Source organism: Piliocolobus tephrosceles, chromosome 2 (assembly GCF_002776525.5).
Source record: "Piliocolobus tephrosceles isolate RC106 chromosome 2, ASM277652v3, whole genome shotgun sequence".
Lineage (NCBI taxonomy): Eukaryota > Metazoa > Chordata > Mammalia > Primates > Cercopithecidae > Piliocolobus > Piliocolobus tephrosceles.
This window is the reverse complement of record NC_045435.1, coordinates 103604189-103621175: the sequence shown is the minus strand read 5'-3', so window position 1 is coordinate 103621175 and position 16987 is coordinate 103604189. Positions and strand designations below refer to the sequence as shown.

General features: G+C 43.6%; 1 protein-coding gene across 1 annotated transcript in view; it reads right to left on the bottom strand.

The window, feature by feature from the left end:
• MCF2L2 (MCF.2 cell line derived transforming sequence-like 2) overlaps positions 1-16987 on the bottom strand; it is a 255369-nt gene that overhangs the window by 27744 nt on the left and 210638 nt on the right. Inside the window, exons 19-22 of the mRNA XM_023187621.1 lie at positions 14975-15067; positions 14196-14288; positions 10336-10404; positions 6674-6799 (exon numbers count right to left, since the gene is read on the bottom strand). Coding sequence (XP_023043389.1) covers positions 6674-6799; positions 10336-10404; positions 14196-14288; positions 14975-15067 — 381 coding nt within the window. The remainder of the gene's footprint in view (positions 1-6673; positions 6800-10335; positions 10405-14195; positions 14289-14974; positions 15068-16987) is intronic.

The window sequence follows — 16987 nt, the reverse complement described above, 5'->3', positions numbered from 1 at the left end:
TGCAACCTCTGTATCCTGAGTTCAAGGGACTCTCCTGCCTCAGCCTCCCGAGTAGCTGGGATTACAGGTGTGCATCACCAGGCCCGGCTAATTTTTGTATTTTCAGTAGAGCCAGGGTTTCAGTATGTTGGCCAGGCTGGTCTCGAACTCCTGATCTCTGGTGATCTGCCCGCCTTGGCCTCCCAAAGTGCTTGGATTACAGGTATGACCAACTGCACCCAGCCTTCATGCACAAAATTATTTAAAACATGTAAAATTACCTTCAGTCTAACTGTATAAGGTATACATGAAACATAAATGAATTTCGTGTTTAGACTTGGGTTCCATCCCCAACATAACTCAATACATATATGCAAATATTCCAATCCTCCCCTAAAAAAAAAAAAGTCCAAAACACTTTTGGTCTCAAGCATTTTGGCTAAGGGATATTCAAACTTGTAGTTTCTATCTTACAATGTATTCACTCTCACCTCACTTTAAATATTTGACACATCTTAGAGAAATACATACAGTATAGGCAGATAGAAAATAACTGAGAGAATTAGGGTGAAGAAAAAACAAAGAAGTTGGGAGCTTGGCGCCTGCCTGTAGTCGCAACTACTTGGGAGGCTGAGGCAGGAGGATCACTCGAGTCCATGAGTTGGAGACCAGCCTGGGCAACATAGGGAGATCCCCATCCCTAAAAATAAAGATAATAAATCAGATGAACTGTTCCAGAAGGTGTAGAAGATGAAAGAAAAGATGAAGAGGTTATATGTAAAATGCATATAATAAAGTCGTTTAAACTTGCTGCAGACTTGGCTCTGACTTTCTAATAGCAATACAGAGGGAAACATGGTGAGTGATGTGATTTATTGTGTCTGAAGACATACACAAAACAAGTTGTTCAGGAAAAGCACAGCTATTCCTGTTAAGCTATAAAAAGTCATTTCTCCCAGTGATATGTTGTCACTGAGCAACATCCTCAACCACGCTCTATGTTAGAAAGAGGAACATGTTTTAGGTAAAGCTGCTCATAAGAACACATGTGGTCAGTGTGGAGGCTCAGCTGTCAAAGTAATTCTAGAAAAGGTTAGGATGATGGGGGAAGGGGAATAAGTCCAGGTGTCCTCTCTCTAATGACTTGTGGAAGATGGGGTGACGTGAGTTAAGGCATCCACAAGGCTACAGACTATTACTATAGAGGAAACAGCCCCAAGCAGAAATGCTGAAGAGGCAGCCTCAGGCAGCTGGGTTTGTGCTTTATTACCTCTGAACCTTCCTTCTCACCCCATCCACAGCCATGCTGCTGTACTTTCACAGGCAAGTTTTGAGGTTCTCACAGACATGAGATTTTGGGGGAACACTCTTCAACCCAGTACAGGGGCATCACTGAACGAACTCCTTGGATGAATCAGTATTCCCTCACAGTGATGAGTATTTTGCTTCCTGTCCCCTACTCCCAAGCACCACTAAATGCCAATAAATAAATACTAGGGAATGCCAATAAATAAATAAATACCAGGGAACACGTATCTGAAAGAGGTTGTGCAATGTGGCCTCTGACCTTGAGATCAATTACAGTCTAGTTGGAAAGAAAAGGTACACATGACGGAAAAGGTCATTCTTGCACCTGCTCAGGGATGTGAATTCAGAGAGGCACCAGCAGCTGACCATAGGGCCCCCAGCATAAAACAATGTGCCAGGGGTTGGAGGTGGCAATGTGGTATCTCCCTGAAATGAAGAAAACAGGAGGATGCAGTGACCAGCAGGATATGGGGCTGTGAGATGCTTTAGGGGAAAGCAGGCAGTGGAATAAACAAAAAGGAAACAACTATGAAGAAGGTGAGTCATTAGAAATTATGAGGAAGAGGAAGACATTGACGGAAGGGAAAAAAACAGTCAGTAGGTGGTAAGAGGAGGGGCGAGCAGGCATGTGGGTGCACTTGACACATACAGGCAGGGCACACGGGTAAGAACCCCGGCTCCCTCCCCAGGTCCAGGCCCCAGAGCTGCTGTGGATCCCAGGTTTGTTCAGTTCCCATCTCCATGAGCCTGGCTTTGCCATCGTGACTTCTTGAGACGCTGCAGGTCAGCTTTCCAGTAAGCCCATTATCACCGGAAGTGACTGGAGGGAGTCTCTGGGTCTTTCAAGTCTGGCAGAAACATATGGGCGCGTATCCTCTGGGTCATATTGCACAATTGTTCTCAGACCACACGTATGATGGGATTGCCCATCTCCACGCCCAAGGTCCAATCTCCAGCGGGTGAGCACATGCCCTACGCGGTGCTGATGAAGAGCAGGCACACATGCTTCACCGTCATCAGGGTGTGTGCTGTGTGGAGCTACTCCGCCTCCGACAGGAAGCTGCAGGGACATTCCCTGAGCAGGAGCAAGAATGACCTTTTCCGTCATGTGTACCTTTTCTTTCCAACTAGACTGTAATTGATCTCAAGGTCAGAGGCCACGTTGCACAACCTCTTTCAGATACGTGTTCCCTGGTATTTATTTATTTATTGGCATTCCCTAATATTTATTTATTGGCATTTAGTGGTGCTTGGGAGTAGGGGACAGGAAGTAAAATACTCAGCACTGTGAGGGAATACTGATTTATCCAAGGAGTTCATTCAGTGATGCCTCTGTACTGGGTTGAAGAGTGTTGCCCCAAAATCTCATGTCTATGAGAACCTCAAAATATGACCTTATTAGGAAAGAGGGTCTTTGCGGATATAATTGGTTAAGATGGGGTTGCACTTGGTTAGGATGGGTCCAAATCCAATGACTAGTGTTCTTATCAAAAGAGAAAACAAAGAAATGGAGACGCAGGCTGAAGGAACAGCCATGGGAGGGCAGAGGCAGAAATTGGAGTGGGGCAGCTGTCAGTCAAGGAACTCCAAGAATTGCCAGCAGTCACCGGAAGCTCGGAAGAGGTAAGGAAGGATTCTTCCTGAGAGCCTTCAGAGGGAACGTGGGCCTGCTCACACCTTGACTTTGGACGTCTAGCCTTCAAAACTGTGAGAGAATGAGTTTCTGTTGTTTGAAGTCAAGTAGTTTGTGGTTCTTTGCGACATCAGCCCTAGGAAACGAATATACTCCCAACTGTTTTCCACTAGTAACAAACAAGTGGGGCCATGTCACACGGTGTGTGGAAGAACCTGATGGTTGTGAACTCAGAGACAGAACATAGGGGCTACCTCAAATGAGCGAGTGATAAGTTAGATGGCCTCCTCTGTACAAGAAGTGATAGCAAAATCAATTAGTAAATGCTACCATTTTCATGCCTGGGCATTCTGTAGGTCAGAGCCCCGATACAAGGATTTCAAATGTGACTATATTGGCCAAATGAAGAGTCTGGCGGAGAGACTGAATCTAGGGAAGCTGCCCTCAGGAAGAGCTTCTTTTGGGTGCCCACGTTTCCATTCCTGGTAGTAAGAGTTAATGTGACTGTCACAAACTTATTGCACAAAGAAGCAGGAAACATCTGTATAAATGGATCCACACAGAGCCTGAGTCCAGAAATGAAAAGCAGAAGCTGTTGGAGCCTGTGATTACAATAGCCAGGGGCCAAAAAGGTTTCTTCCTTTCCAGCCTGAGCAGGTCCCCATATAACTTACCACCAGGGCTGTTTATTCGGCATCTGCTGGGTGCCAGGCACAGTGCTTGGTGCCTTACCCATCATTTAATCCTCATTTACTCCCGGCAACCGCCTGCGATACAGGTATTGTGGGGGAGGGGCGGAGGGCGGAATGAACAAGATACTTTGCTTGGGTCACTAGGATTATTTACTTAGCCCTATCTCTGCAGCTAACACTGGTAAGGAAAGAGGAAACTGCAATAGAAATAAAATCCTGGCCCTAGCCCACAATGAACTTGCAATACAAATACATCCTTTAGTGGTTTATATAAATTTGTTTCAAAAAGGAAGACTGTTTCATTCAATCTTTACAATTCAACTTTGGAACTTGTCCCTGGCAAGTCAGAATTTAAATGCATCTCTATTATGCATTGGATTTGAAAAAAACTTTTTTTTTTTTTTTTTGCAAATGCATAGAAGAAAATTATATCTCAGTGTTCCACAAAACAAACTTGTTTGGAAAAGAATTTTAAACTTCTGTGATTAAGTTAGACCCAGGACTAATTGAGTATGCATAAAAAGGAGAAAATATAAATATCAGAAGGGATTTTTTTCTAGTTGCTTTCTAGTTGTTTAATTGTGATAATTTAATTATCACATTCAATTTCTTTCCTTTATAAAACCAGGTTAATATTAAATTTCAAGCAGAGACACTAAGAGGTTAAACTCTGGATTCAGCCACGCATAGAGCATGTGATTATAAACACCTGTAATAAAACTCTACAAAATGTAGACAAAGAGTCTCAGAATCATTTGAGCTGGGTTAGGGGTAGTTGTTAGTCAACTCTAATCAGAATCAGATAAAGAGTGGAATAGCACCCTGGATAGGGAATGAACAAAAAATAGTCCAAACTGACAGCCATGTAATCTTGAGTGAGTTAACTCTTCTTCCATGGATCTTCTTTTGAATCAGAAGGTTGAAAATTCCAATGCCTACTCCTCCATAATTCAACAGGATTATACAAAACTGTCAGGAGAAATCAGCTAATGTATTAGATGTAAAAGTAAGTTAAGTCTTAGAAAAGGTACCAAAAAGCATCTGGCAAAGTCACAGTTCTGAGGACACATGGTCAAAAAAGGTCCTTTGCTTTGCGTGTAAAATCTCCAAATTCTATAAGCTGGTACATCCTATTTGCACGCAAACTAGCTTGGAATGAAATTAAGGCAGAATATTATTTCCTCATGTTTTAACCATTCTTTTCTCACAGCCTCCTCCTCCTATGTTATTTACACTAAGAGTTTCCTGCTCTGTGTATCATTTCCAGGACATTCATTAGATTCAGGGAAATGAAATTTAATAGGGGTGGCTAACACATGATTCAAGATTTAAAAAAGAACAGAAAGATGCCCCAAATTGACCTAACAAATTGTTCCCTTGACTTTCCTTAGCCGAAGAAGGAAGAATTATTACCAAGAAAATGACCCTTATACACAACGTAACCCTATTCTGCAGTTTATGCATATCCTCTTGAATCATGCATCAGTCATCAGCAGAGGCACCTTGGAGTCCCAGGGGACAGTAACAGCATCATGGCTGGGATCACAGGGTTTGTGGGACTAAGTTTCTGAGATCTAGGCCCAAGAAATACCAGCACGGGAAGTAAAAACATCTCATTTTTCGGACCTTAATAACTTTCATGGTTTGATTTATGACAAGAAAATAAAAGTCATTTCCTCTACCAAGACCTCATACATGGTATGTTCAAAACCAGACAAAAATGAAAAGAAAAAAAAGGAAAAAGTATAATATAATCACAAGTGACAAAAAAGCAGAAGAAGGGGTCACAGAGATGTGATGTAAGAAGAACTTGGCCTGGCACGGTGGCTCTTGCCTGTAATCCCAGCACTTTGGGAGGTGGAGACAGGTGGAACATGAGGTTAGGAGTTCGAGACCAGGCTGACCAACATGGAGAAGCCCTGTTTCTACTAAAAATACACACACACAAAAAAAATTTAGCTGGGCATGGTGATGGGCGCCTGTAATCCCAGCTACTCAGGAGGCTGGGGCAGGAGAATCGCTTGAACCTGGTGGGCAGAGGTTGCAGTGAGTCAAGATTGTGCCATTGCACTCCAGCCTGGGTGACAGAGCAAGATTCTGTCTCAAAAAAAAAAAAAAAAAAAAAAAAGAAGAACTCAACCTGCCATTGCTGGCTATGAAGCCATGAGCCACGGAGCGTGGGTGGCCTTTTTAAGCTGGAAAACTCAAGGAGACAGATGCTAGTCTCCACAAAGGAAAGGAAACACCTTAATTTTAGCCCATGAGACTGTGTTGAACTTCTGACCCTGGAACTTCAAAATAACAACAATAATAATGAATTTGTGCTGCTCTAAGCCACCAAACTTATGGTAATTTATTATGACAGTGAAATAAAACAAATACATCTGAATCAAAATCTAGAGTACTTCAAAGTAAAAAACAAAACGAGTTGAATATTAACTATGCTCCAGTCTCAAAGAGATCATACAGTTATAGGGGATGTTTTGCCTGGAATGCCTGGAACCAGCCTGCTCCGGATTAACACTGATGCTGGAGCTCAACTCCCCAGTGTTGGCCTCTAAATGCATCTCTTGGGTTTTCATGAGACTATTTGGATTAAGGCATGTACACTGTATACTTTTGGGGCCTCTTCTGGGATCTGTGATATAAAATTGGGGCAAGAACATAGGACCTGTTTCCAAAATACTTTTCTCAGAGAAACTCTGAAACAAGAAGACAAATCTTTCACTATTTTAACAATGCCACGAGTTAGAAAATAAATTGCTCCTCCAGGACTTTTCCTCTGCCCATTTATGTTATGGCCCTTGACTTTCTGGTTTGTCCAGACAGTGGGTCAATCCCACATTCAGAACCCTGAGGAATAAACCCAAGATTCCTGAAGATGCCAAGGGACTGATTGGAATCTCGTAGCCTGGGTTTACTGAGCGATTTAGGTGACTTTCCTCAGAGTTCAATTTCTTTAACATAGACGATCTCTCTGACTTTGCCAGAGCATTTCCTTGCTGTGTAGTATTGCACCTGCCTTTTGTGTGAGATGCTCTAACGCTGCTATGGAACATACCGGACATTCAGTCACTGCTGCTAGGTCCACAGCCAACTCACAGGACTTGATCAAATCCTCTATCACTGCCAAAGCTTGTTGTAGTTCAGCTGAGAATGCTGAAGCCTTGGTTCTCTTTGGCCCATCCTGTGGAAAACAAATGCCTTGTTGGAAATCAAAAGTATACAATCTGGAAAGCAAAGAAGGAAAACAGGACAGAGATGAGGAGCCAGGGATCCAGCCAACCCTGACTGAGAACGGTGGATATTGATCTGTCTCCCTGCTCCCAAAGCATGGTGGCTAAAGATGCTTGTGGTTTAGGTATATGATATAGAGACAAGCAAAATCATCTACTTCTGTGCATTGTACTAGTGAAGAATGGAGTTCATAAATCATGGAAATTATATTCCTGCTACATAAGAAACATATAGAACTCAGCTTTTTTTTTTTTTGAGAGAGAGTTTCACTCTGTTGCCCAGTCAGGAGTGCAGAGGCATGAACTCGGCTCACTGCAACCTCTGCCTCCTGGGTTCAAGCAATTCTCCTGTCTCAGCCTCTTGAGTAGCTGGGATTACAGGTGAGCACCACCATGCCTGGCTAATTTTTGTATCTTTAGTAGAGACAGGGTTTTGCCATGTTGACCAGGCTGGTCTCGAACTCCTAACCTCAGGTGATCCGCCCCGCCTTGGCCTCCCAAAGTGCTGGAATTACAGGCATGAGCTACTGCGCCTGGCCAGAATTCAGCCTTTTTAAAGCACAGAAAAACCTAGCTCCTTTTAAGTAGGCTTCTCTCTCTTTTATACCCCTATTCCCTGGGGCTTATTGAAAAAAAAAATACCATATGGCTGGGCGCAGTGGCTCACGCCTGTAATCCCAGCAGTTTGGGAGACTGAGACAGTCAGAGCACTTGAGGTCAGGAGTTTGAGACCAGTCTGGCCAACATGGTGAAACTCCATCTCTACTAAAAATACAAAAATTAGCTTAGTGTGGTGGCGGGCGCCTGTAATCCCAGCTACTTGGGAGGCTGAGACAGGAGAACTGCCTGAACCCAGGAGGCAGAGGTTGCAGTGAGCCCAGATTGTACCATTGCACTCCAGCCTGGGTAACAAGAGCGAAACCCTGTCTCCAAAAAAAAAAAAAAAAAACTGGCTGGGTGTGGTGGTGTGTGCCTATAATCCCAGCTACTCAGGAGGCTGAGGCAGGAGAATTGCTTGAACCCGGGAGGCAGAGTTTGCAGTGAGCCAAGATTGCGCCAGTGTACTCCAGCCTGGGCAACAAAGTGAGACCTTGTCTCACAAAAAAAAAAAAAAAAAAAAAAAAGACAAATAAAAAGAATACAATCTGAGTATCATATTCCTGTATTTAATGTGAAAGTTTTATTCCTATGGGTAAAATTATACTTAAAATCATCCCAGAGGAGGACATTTGTAAACTCCTATAGAGACAAAGAACTCCACAGAGGCTGCTATGTGGAAATTTACTAATGATTTACATGTAAAAGCCATAACATCATATTTGCACACTGAATCTCCCCTGACTCTGTTCTTCCTTCCTCCACTGTCCCTGGCCCTCCCCATATTGCACCCCATTACAGATGCCAAAGAGATAAGCCAGCGCTCGGTACCTCCCAAACATAGAGACTCAGTATTCAGTGGAAAAGCAGTAACTAATTAAAGAGATCAATGTTCCAATTATAACCACAGTGACATTTAGGATGTGATTGGGATGACTGTTTCAGCTCAAAAGGCTTTTGCATGGGCTTGCGGTATTTTATCTCCCTGCTACCGATATGCTGTATTTATCTGTTACCTGGTAAATACACATAAAAAAATTTTTGGTTTATTCAATGTATTTTTTTAACATCTCAATTTCTACAATAAAGAACAGCTAGCCCCTTTGCTGCTCCCCATCTAGCCCTGACTCTTTTTGTGCTCTACAGCACAATGTAGTCAAAGGGTTTAATATTGTCTTAATCTATGCAGAAGCACTGGGTATTTGCATCTTTGGATGAGAGACATGAGTGACAGGGCTGGTGAATGGAACAGATCATGCTGCTGCCTCTGAACAACGTACCATGGATTCGTCGCTTCTCATTCATAATAAAGAAACTTCACTTCTTGGTAAGACTACAGACTCTCACCTGAATTTATTTTAACATCATCAGTAAGGGATTAAGAGCTCTTGGCAGGGCGCAGTGGCTCATGCCTGTAATCCCAGCACTTTGGGAGGCCAAGGGCGGTGGATCACGATGTCAGGAGTTCAAGACCAGCCTGGCCAATGTCATGAAATCCCATCTCTACTAAAAATACAAAAATTATCCAGGCGTGGTGGTGGGTGCGTTATCCCAGCTACTCAGGAGGCTGAGGCAGGATAATAGCTTGAACCCGGGAGGTGGAGGTTGCAGTGAGCTGAGACCATGCCATTGCACTCTAGCTTGGGTGACAGAGCGAGACTCTATCTCAAAAAAATAAACAAATAAACAAATGTTTTTAAAAGTTCTTATACCAGGCATCTTTCTCCTTACCTAACACTGAATGCTCAGTTTCTTTTCAGATCCTCACCTGCTCCTATGCCCCTTCCTTCCACTAACCCTCCTTCACAAAACATGAGGTGGCTAGGGTTTTGAATTATATAATATACGTTTCAGAAAAATCCTTAAAAACATTATTAAACTCCTCTAACTAGGGGTAGCTCCTCTTGCTCCCGGCTGTAAAAATACTACCTGTGTCCTGAGCTGCTTCTGTTTTCAAGGGGTCCTTGTCATCCATTCTGAGCAGAAAGGGCATGCAAATGACTGACCCATGAGACATGTCTCAAGTGTTTCTTGCTAAAACTAGAATATTCTATAGAAAATGGAAGAGAAACCCCACTGCTAAACCACAGATTTCTTTCCAACCTGGTGTGGTCACAGTCACCATTTCTTCCAAGGGAACTTTGGCAGACTCTTAGAGTTCACAGACACACACACACACACACACAGAGGAGAACAAGGCATAACACATACAAATTAGATACACTAAGAGGTACAAAGAAGAAAACATAATCCTACCATTCAGGAAAACCATAGCAGACATTTTATCCTATTTATTTACTTCCAGTCTTTTATGTATGCATTTTACATATTTGCTTAATTTTGTTCCCATTAAAATTTTTTTTGGCTGGGCGCGGTGGCTTATGCCTGTAATCCCAGCACTTTGGAGGCTGAGGCGGGTGGATCACCTGAAGTCAAGAGTTCGAGACCAGCCTGGCTAACATGGCGAAACTCTGTCTCTACTAAAAATAAAAAAATTAGCTGGGCATGGTGGTGGGCACCTGTAATCCCAGCTACTTGGGATGCTGAGGCAGGAGAATCGCTTGAACCCGGGAGGTGAAGGTTGCAGTGAGTCAAGATTACACCATTGCACTCCAGCCTGGGCAACAGAGTGAGATTCTGTCTAAAAAACAAAAATTACGTGGAAGGAAGAAAATATATTACCACTTCCCTTTGGGCTGCAAATCCCTACTTTAAAATTGCCTTTGATTTTTTTTTGTTTTTTTTTCTTGACTATGAGTTATAGGATACATACTGTTTTAGGAAATCTAGATAATAAAGATCACAAAGTAAAATTGCTGTAAATCCTCTGACCCATAGACAAACACCATTAACAATCAGTTATATAAATGTAATATTTAATATCCAGTACCTTAGCCGAGCCTCCTAGTTCACCTGGGTCTAGCTCCATATCTTCAGGAGACTCAAAATCCAGCAGACCCTGCATTAACCCAAAAGTCTTGTTGAAACTTAAAATGTAGATTGCCATCAAAATGTAGATTGTCAACAAAATCTACTGTGCAAACTATCTGTCACCAGTGCTAAGCTGACTGAGAACGTGTGTAAATGTGTAAGAGGGAAAGAACAAATGATGTATTTGGCACAGGGTTCTTTCCACAAACCTAGAATCATATTGTACACACTATTTTGTAGACTGCTTTTTCTCATTCAACAGTATCTCATGAATATTTTCCCCTTATATTTTTCTAAAACATGGGCTTTGATTGTGGTAGCGTGTTATACTTTATAGATAAACCATAATTGAATTATAGTCCCCCTTATCATTAAACATTTAGGTTTAACAATATTTTTTACTATAATAATGATAATAACTTCTGTGCATTTTTCTTAAAGCTAAATTCCTAGAGTGGAATTGTAAATGTTAATAGTTCTGAGGCATATTTCCAAGTTCTTCACAGAAGGACTGTGTTCCTACCAGCTATATAGGAAAGCCTGTTTCACCAGCCCCTAGCCTATAAGGGGTAGTACCATTTAATAAAAAATCTTTAACAATTGAATGAAAAGAGAAATCCTACCTCACTGTTGTTTTATTTTGACTTCCTTAGCTAACTAGAGGTGTAGAACTTTTTAAAAAAAATGTTTGCTACTAGTGGTGTTTATTCTTATGCAAACTGCTACGTCCTTTGCACATCTTTTTATTATAATTTCCAAGAGCACATGATTCATTAAGCATACTGACCATCTGTTACATATTTTGTTCACATTTTCCCCAACGTTTCATGAGTCTTTAATGGTATAAGCTATCACTGATCACCCTCTCCCCAAGACCCCATGATCCTTTCTAAAGCAAGAGGCAATCAGTCCAACATTCATGCTCTGTCAAGCCAGCTCATGTGTGGCAGAAGCAAAATAAGCTCCGCCCCTGGGGATAGAGAAAGTCCTAGATAGGACTACAAGGTCCTTCCTTTCTTTGCAGGCATGCGATGGCCTGAGCTGGTTTCACAGGCACCAGCAAGCTTAGCTGTGGGGACGCTGCTCTGGTCTGCCTTAGGTAGCCCCCACAATTCCTCACAGACCCCCCGTGAAATATTTTGTAGTAATTCTATCTCTTGTTTCTTCAGTGAAAGGCAGCTAACAAAACCTTCTAAGTGCTTTTAACCTGTATTGTATCATTTAATGCTCCCAACAAGCATTCCAGGAAAATACTATTATTATCTTAATTCTACAGGTGAGAAATCTGAGGCTGAGAGAGGTTAAGTAACTTGCCTGAGTTCACGCATCCTGGAAGGGTCAGAGCCTGGATTCAGACCCAGGTTGTTAAACTCTTGAGTCTGTGTTTCCAATGACGATGTCCCACAGCCCTCTGCGTCTGGTACGAACCTAGCTCCTGTGTAAATGTCACCTCTGTGGGAAAGCTGGAGCCTAGGCTGAGGGAGGGAGGACCATTACGTCCTGCTCACTCCTCACTGGGCCCAGAGGTTGGACTTCTAGAACAGGAATGACAGTGACAATGGGACATGCAGAGGAGCATGAAGCCCTAAGTGAGTGCTGTGTCAAAACATGCTCCGAGGTGCTGCTCGCTGAAGGAAGCAGATCATTATCCTCATTTCTTTTTTTTTGAGACGGAGTCTCGCTCTGTTCCCCAGGCTGGAGTGCAGTGGCCGGATCTCAGCTCACTGCAAGCTCCGCCTCCCGGGTTTACGCCATTCTCCTGCCTCAGCCTCCCAAGTAGCTGGGACTACAGGCGCCCGCCACCTCGCCCGGCTAGTTTTTTGTATTTTTTAGTAGAGACGGGGTTTCACAGTGTTAGCCAGGATGGTCTCGATCTCCTGACCTCGTGATCCGCCCGTCTCGGCCTCCCAAAGTGCTGGGATTACAGGCTTGAGCCACCGCGCCCGGCCTTTTATCCTCATTTCTATGGTGGTGTGACAGTCTCGGTGTCTAAGATAACAGCTACGCATCATGCAGAGCTTCCTGGGCTGTGCCAAGCCCTCCGCATGTGCTAATCATCTGCTTCATAACGATCTTACAGAGGAGGTTCTAGTACCCTCATTTTACACAGAGGAAAACTAAGGCCCAAGAGGTCAAGGTCTCGTAACTGACAAATGGCAGAGTAGGCTGAGGCTGAAACTGCTAATGGAAAGCTTGAAAGGAGTAACTTTGAAAAAAAATTTTTTTTTTTTTTTTGAGACAGAATGTCGCTCTGTTGCCTAGGCTGGAGTGCAGTGGCGCAATCTCGGCTCACTGCAAGCTCCGCCTCCCAGGTTCACGCAATTCTCCTGCCTCAGCCTCCCGAGTAGCTGGGACTACAGGCGCCCACCACCAAGCCTGGCTAATTTTTTTTATTTTTAGTAGAGACGGGATTTCACCTTGTTAGCCAGGATGGTCTTGATATACTGACCTCGTGATCTGTGCACCTCGGCCTCCCAAAGTGCTGGGATTACAGGTGTGAGCCACCACACTGGGCCTTAAATTATTTTTATAGATGAGGTCTTGCTATGTTGCCCAGGTTAGCCTTGAACTCCTGGACTCAGGGATGCTCCTGCCTCTGCCTCCCAAGTAGCTGGGACTACAGGTGTGTGTCATCATGTCTGGCCTGAAAGGGGTAACTTTTTCTGAGGGGAGATTGTTGGGCAATGAGCTTAACCTTCCTGAGCCTCAGTTTTTTCACAGTCCAGAGCATGGCTGGTATGTCTGATTGTGGGGATTAAATAAGAAATACTGTAATCCCAGCACTTTGGGAGGCTGAGGTGGGTGGATCACAAGGTCAGGAGTTCAAGACCAGCCTGACCAACATGATGAAACTCTGTCTCTACTAAAAATACAAAAATTAGCCAGGCATGGTGGCGTGCCTGAAATCCCAGCTACTCGGGAGGCTGAGGCAGGAGAATCGCTTGAACCTGGGAGGCAGAGGTTGCAGTGAGCTGAGATTGCGCCACTGCACTCCAGCCTGGGCAGAGTCTCACTCTGTCTCAAAACAAAACAAAACAAAAAAAAAGAAATACACATGGGGAAGCACCCAGTAAACAGTAGGTGCTTGTTTTTGTTTGTTTGTTTTTTTATTAAGAGACAGTGGCCACTGGGCAAGAGCTACCTAAATGCCTCATAGAGGTTAATTCAACAGACAACTTACCGCGGTGGCCCAAACCTTTCCCTCAAGCTCACACATGGAAAACCAGCCGTGATAGGCCCTCAAATCCTGTTTGGGGTGTCTGAGAATGCTTGCCTGCAGACGTGCTAGTGTCAATGACTTATCACTAAGGAGGGGCAAAGGTCAGAGAGACAGAGAGAGAGAGAACCACTTAGGGGTTCAGGGTTCAGATATAGCAAAGTTCATTCTGTTAGGCTGCTCTCAGGGCAAGATCCTAAATCTAAGAATGGAGGTCAGTGCTGCAAAAGGAGAGAAGACTTCAGTTTTGTCTTCTCCCTTCCATAAGTTAAAATGCCCATAAAACAGTAACTTTGTGGAAAATCACACTCTCGCTCCCAAAGAGCTCTCCTCCCCTAAGCCAGGCTCCTTAGTGATTCATACCCTGAGCTACACAATAGACTAGTGAGGCCCTCAGGTGCCCTCCAACTCTATGATTCTTTGGTCTTACTCCACCTTGAAGAGGGCTGATTTAGCGTTGGAGGAAAAGAAAAAGCCGGCAGGATGGACATATCTTCAGCCTTAGAAGACCAAGGCATAGCTCTACATGCATAACGACAAGGGCACCATAGTGCAGGCGCCTGGTTTCCCACAATGGAAAAGCACTGTCTCATTGATTTTACCTTCAACAGCATCTGGTATTTTATAAGTCTCTGGCTCGGTCCTTTAAGATACTTAAAAAGAGGGAGATTGTGATCCAGTTGGCGCTGGCATACCTTTAAAAGCCAAATAGAAACAACATAAAACAAAACAAACAATACACACAGAACAAAAGCGGCAGCATTTAGGTACAAAACACAGAATTGCTTTTCCTGGACATTGGGACAGCTGTGTCGAGCAGCTCCATAAGGCTGTGGGGTTGTTCTGTCCCCTAGGAACGGTGTGTGAAATAAGAGAAAGAGGAAAGAGGACGGTTTGGCTAAGATTTTTACAGGCATCTAGGGAAGCAGAACCATTTATTTCTTTTAGAAAGCAAGTTCACTAGAAAACAGTGGGGCATTTCAAGTCCTTCTGAAAAGAAGGCTGCCTGTCTTCAAGCTGGGGGCCGCCAGAGTCTATTCAGGCCATTTGGAGCCTGAAGGATACAGATGGTTTGTAGATATCACTCCAGGTGGCCCAAAGTGTGATATTTTTGACTTAGTTTCATTTTAAAAACCCATCCTAGAAGAAGACACTGGTTTTCTCACCAGATATAGGTGCTCCTCACAGGCCTATCCCATAGAGACCAAAGGCTGTGTCGAAACTTTTCGTGTGTAATTTCAAAGTATGGGACACTTGAAGTAAACATAAATCCCAATGCCAAATTCCTCTCCCTAGTCCCACTTTTGATTTCCTTAAAACTTGATGCATAGAAACATTTTCTAGGAACAATCTGTGGGAGACTCTGTCTTCTCAACATTACCCCAAAGTAGGCGCAGTCTTGACACTCTTGCCAGATTGCCCTAGCTCGGGGCAGATTCTTATGGTATTTAAAATATATCTGAAGATCTTCTTTCTAGGTGGGAAAAAATTAGAACAAATTAATCAGGTAGCATTTTTCAGTAAGTGGACAAGATAACACAGTTTATTCATTCATTCAACAAGCCAGAGTACCCTAATGTGTAAGGAATTGGGGGTGCACAGTAAGTAATCTTATGTTGGGATGTGTGTGTGATGGAGACAGAAACAGAAGACTATAAACAACCATAACTACTGGACATAGATAGGCACAGAGTGCTCTGGGAACATCTACAAGGGCTATTGGTAAACACATAAGTAGACTCACAAACAGGAACTGGTTTTTATCTTTATCATTCTTTTCCTGCCCTTTGTCCAGGACATCGACATCTCCCCACAACAGGTCTGCAATGAGTAGTAAAACTGACAGAAAAGAGGCAGGTGGTTGATGGCCCCCTCTTTTCTCTCCCGACCCGCTCCTTGTGGTCATTGTGACACCAACCCTACAAAGAAGCCCAAGAAACAACCAAAAGATGGAAACATGCCAGAGGGGAGATGTGGTAGATTGGGCAACCAATATGGATCTCAGTGATTTGGGCAACCTTCAAAGTGACAGGCTCTGCCTCAAACATCACTTTCAACCTGCAGCACAAGACTCTGAGACAGGAAATGTTATGTGACTGTTTCGGAACTAGAGAGCAAGGAGGACTCAACGTGCTGCTCAACCTGTATTCTCATGGTATCGAAGACGCTGAGAGGTAGGCACACATCTGCCAATATCCCAGAGAGAAAGCACACTTCAAGTCTCTGGAGTCAGCTTGCCAGCTTCACTTGCTCTATCAGGGAGCCTGGCCCACAGCAGCTGTGCTGGCCACAGATCCCATGCCACTCTGGTGGAGAAGCCCAGGCAGCCACCTCCTTGCTGAAGTCTGTGTCCCTGTCCTGCCTCAGCCCAACTCTGGATTTCCATCATGCCAACACAGATGATTTCTTCCCTCGAAGCTTCAGTGATGCCTATCCGACTCCCAAATACATTGCTATAGTGAATGACTTCCATTTCTATAGCTCTTGCTTTGTCCCAAGAGGTTGTAAGTGGTCATTTTAGCATAAGAACTACAGCAACCGTCCTTTGCTATTCCCTCCAGGAAAAAAATGACACACACACTTAAGACAGATGGCCCTTGAAAAATGTTCAGACCGATTAAGGAGCTAGAACAGTAACTCAGAGCTTAACACCTATGATGAGGTGACATGGAAAGCCATACGGGGCCGCGAAAGGGCTCTGAGTATTGAAGATTCCTTCTCTTCATTAATGTCAAATATCTTGAAACCTGGGGGCTGTGTTTGCTTCCAGTTATCATAAGTATTGCTGTCAGCCGCAGTCATAATATGAGTTGCTTACAACTTTAAGTTGTTTGATCTGTTGCCTTGGGTTCACGTAAAGAAAAATAAGAAAGAGAATGAGAAGGACTAGTTGAGAAAGAGAGGAGAAATGAGAACCATTTAGAAGGCACGGGGCGTCAGGATCATCTCCATGGTCGCATCCTAGAAAGCACTTGGTGGGGAATGGTGTTGGGTGAAACATTTCTCTGTGGCGGCTCCCACTGACCCAGACAGCCTATTTGTTGCCTAAAACAGGATGGAGAAACAGGGAAAGAAGGAAGAAGTATGGGAGGTGGGAAGAAGGGGTAGTTGGAGGTATGTTGTAGGCCAAGACATTCACAAATTGAGTCTAAGCCTAAAAGAGGTTGTAGATTTAAAATTTTCTAATCATCCTCTATGTTGTAAAAAAATAGAATGGAAATAAAATGTATTTTCTGAGATTTTTAGTTTAACACCAATGCTTCTCCTCTTGAGAGCATTAATACAGCTTTACTGTGGGACTCTAACCTCACTGTATGATTCTTGTTTTAAAACATAGTTGAGTCATTCAGAAGAGGATCCTCTGCTTTGGGGACAATGGATGGCCAGCCTTCCA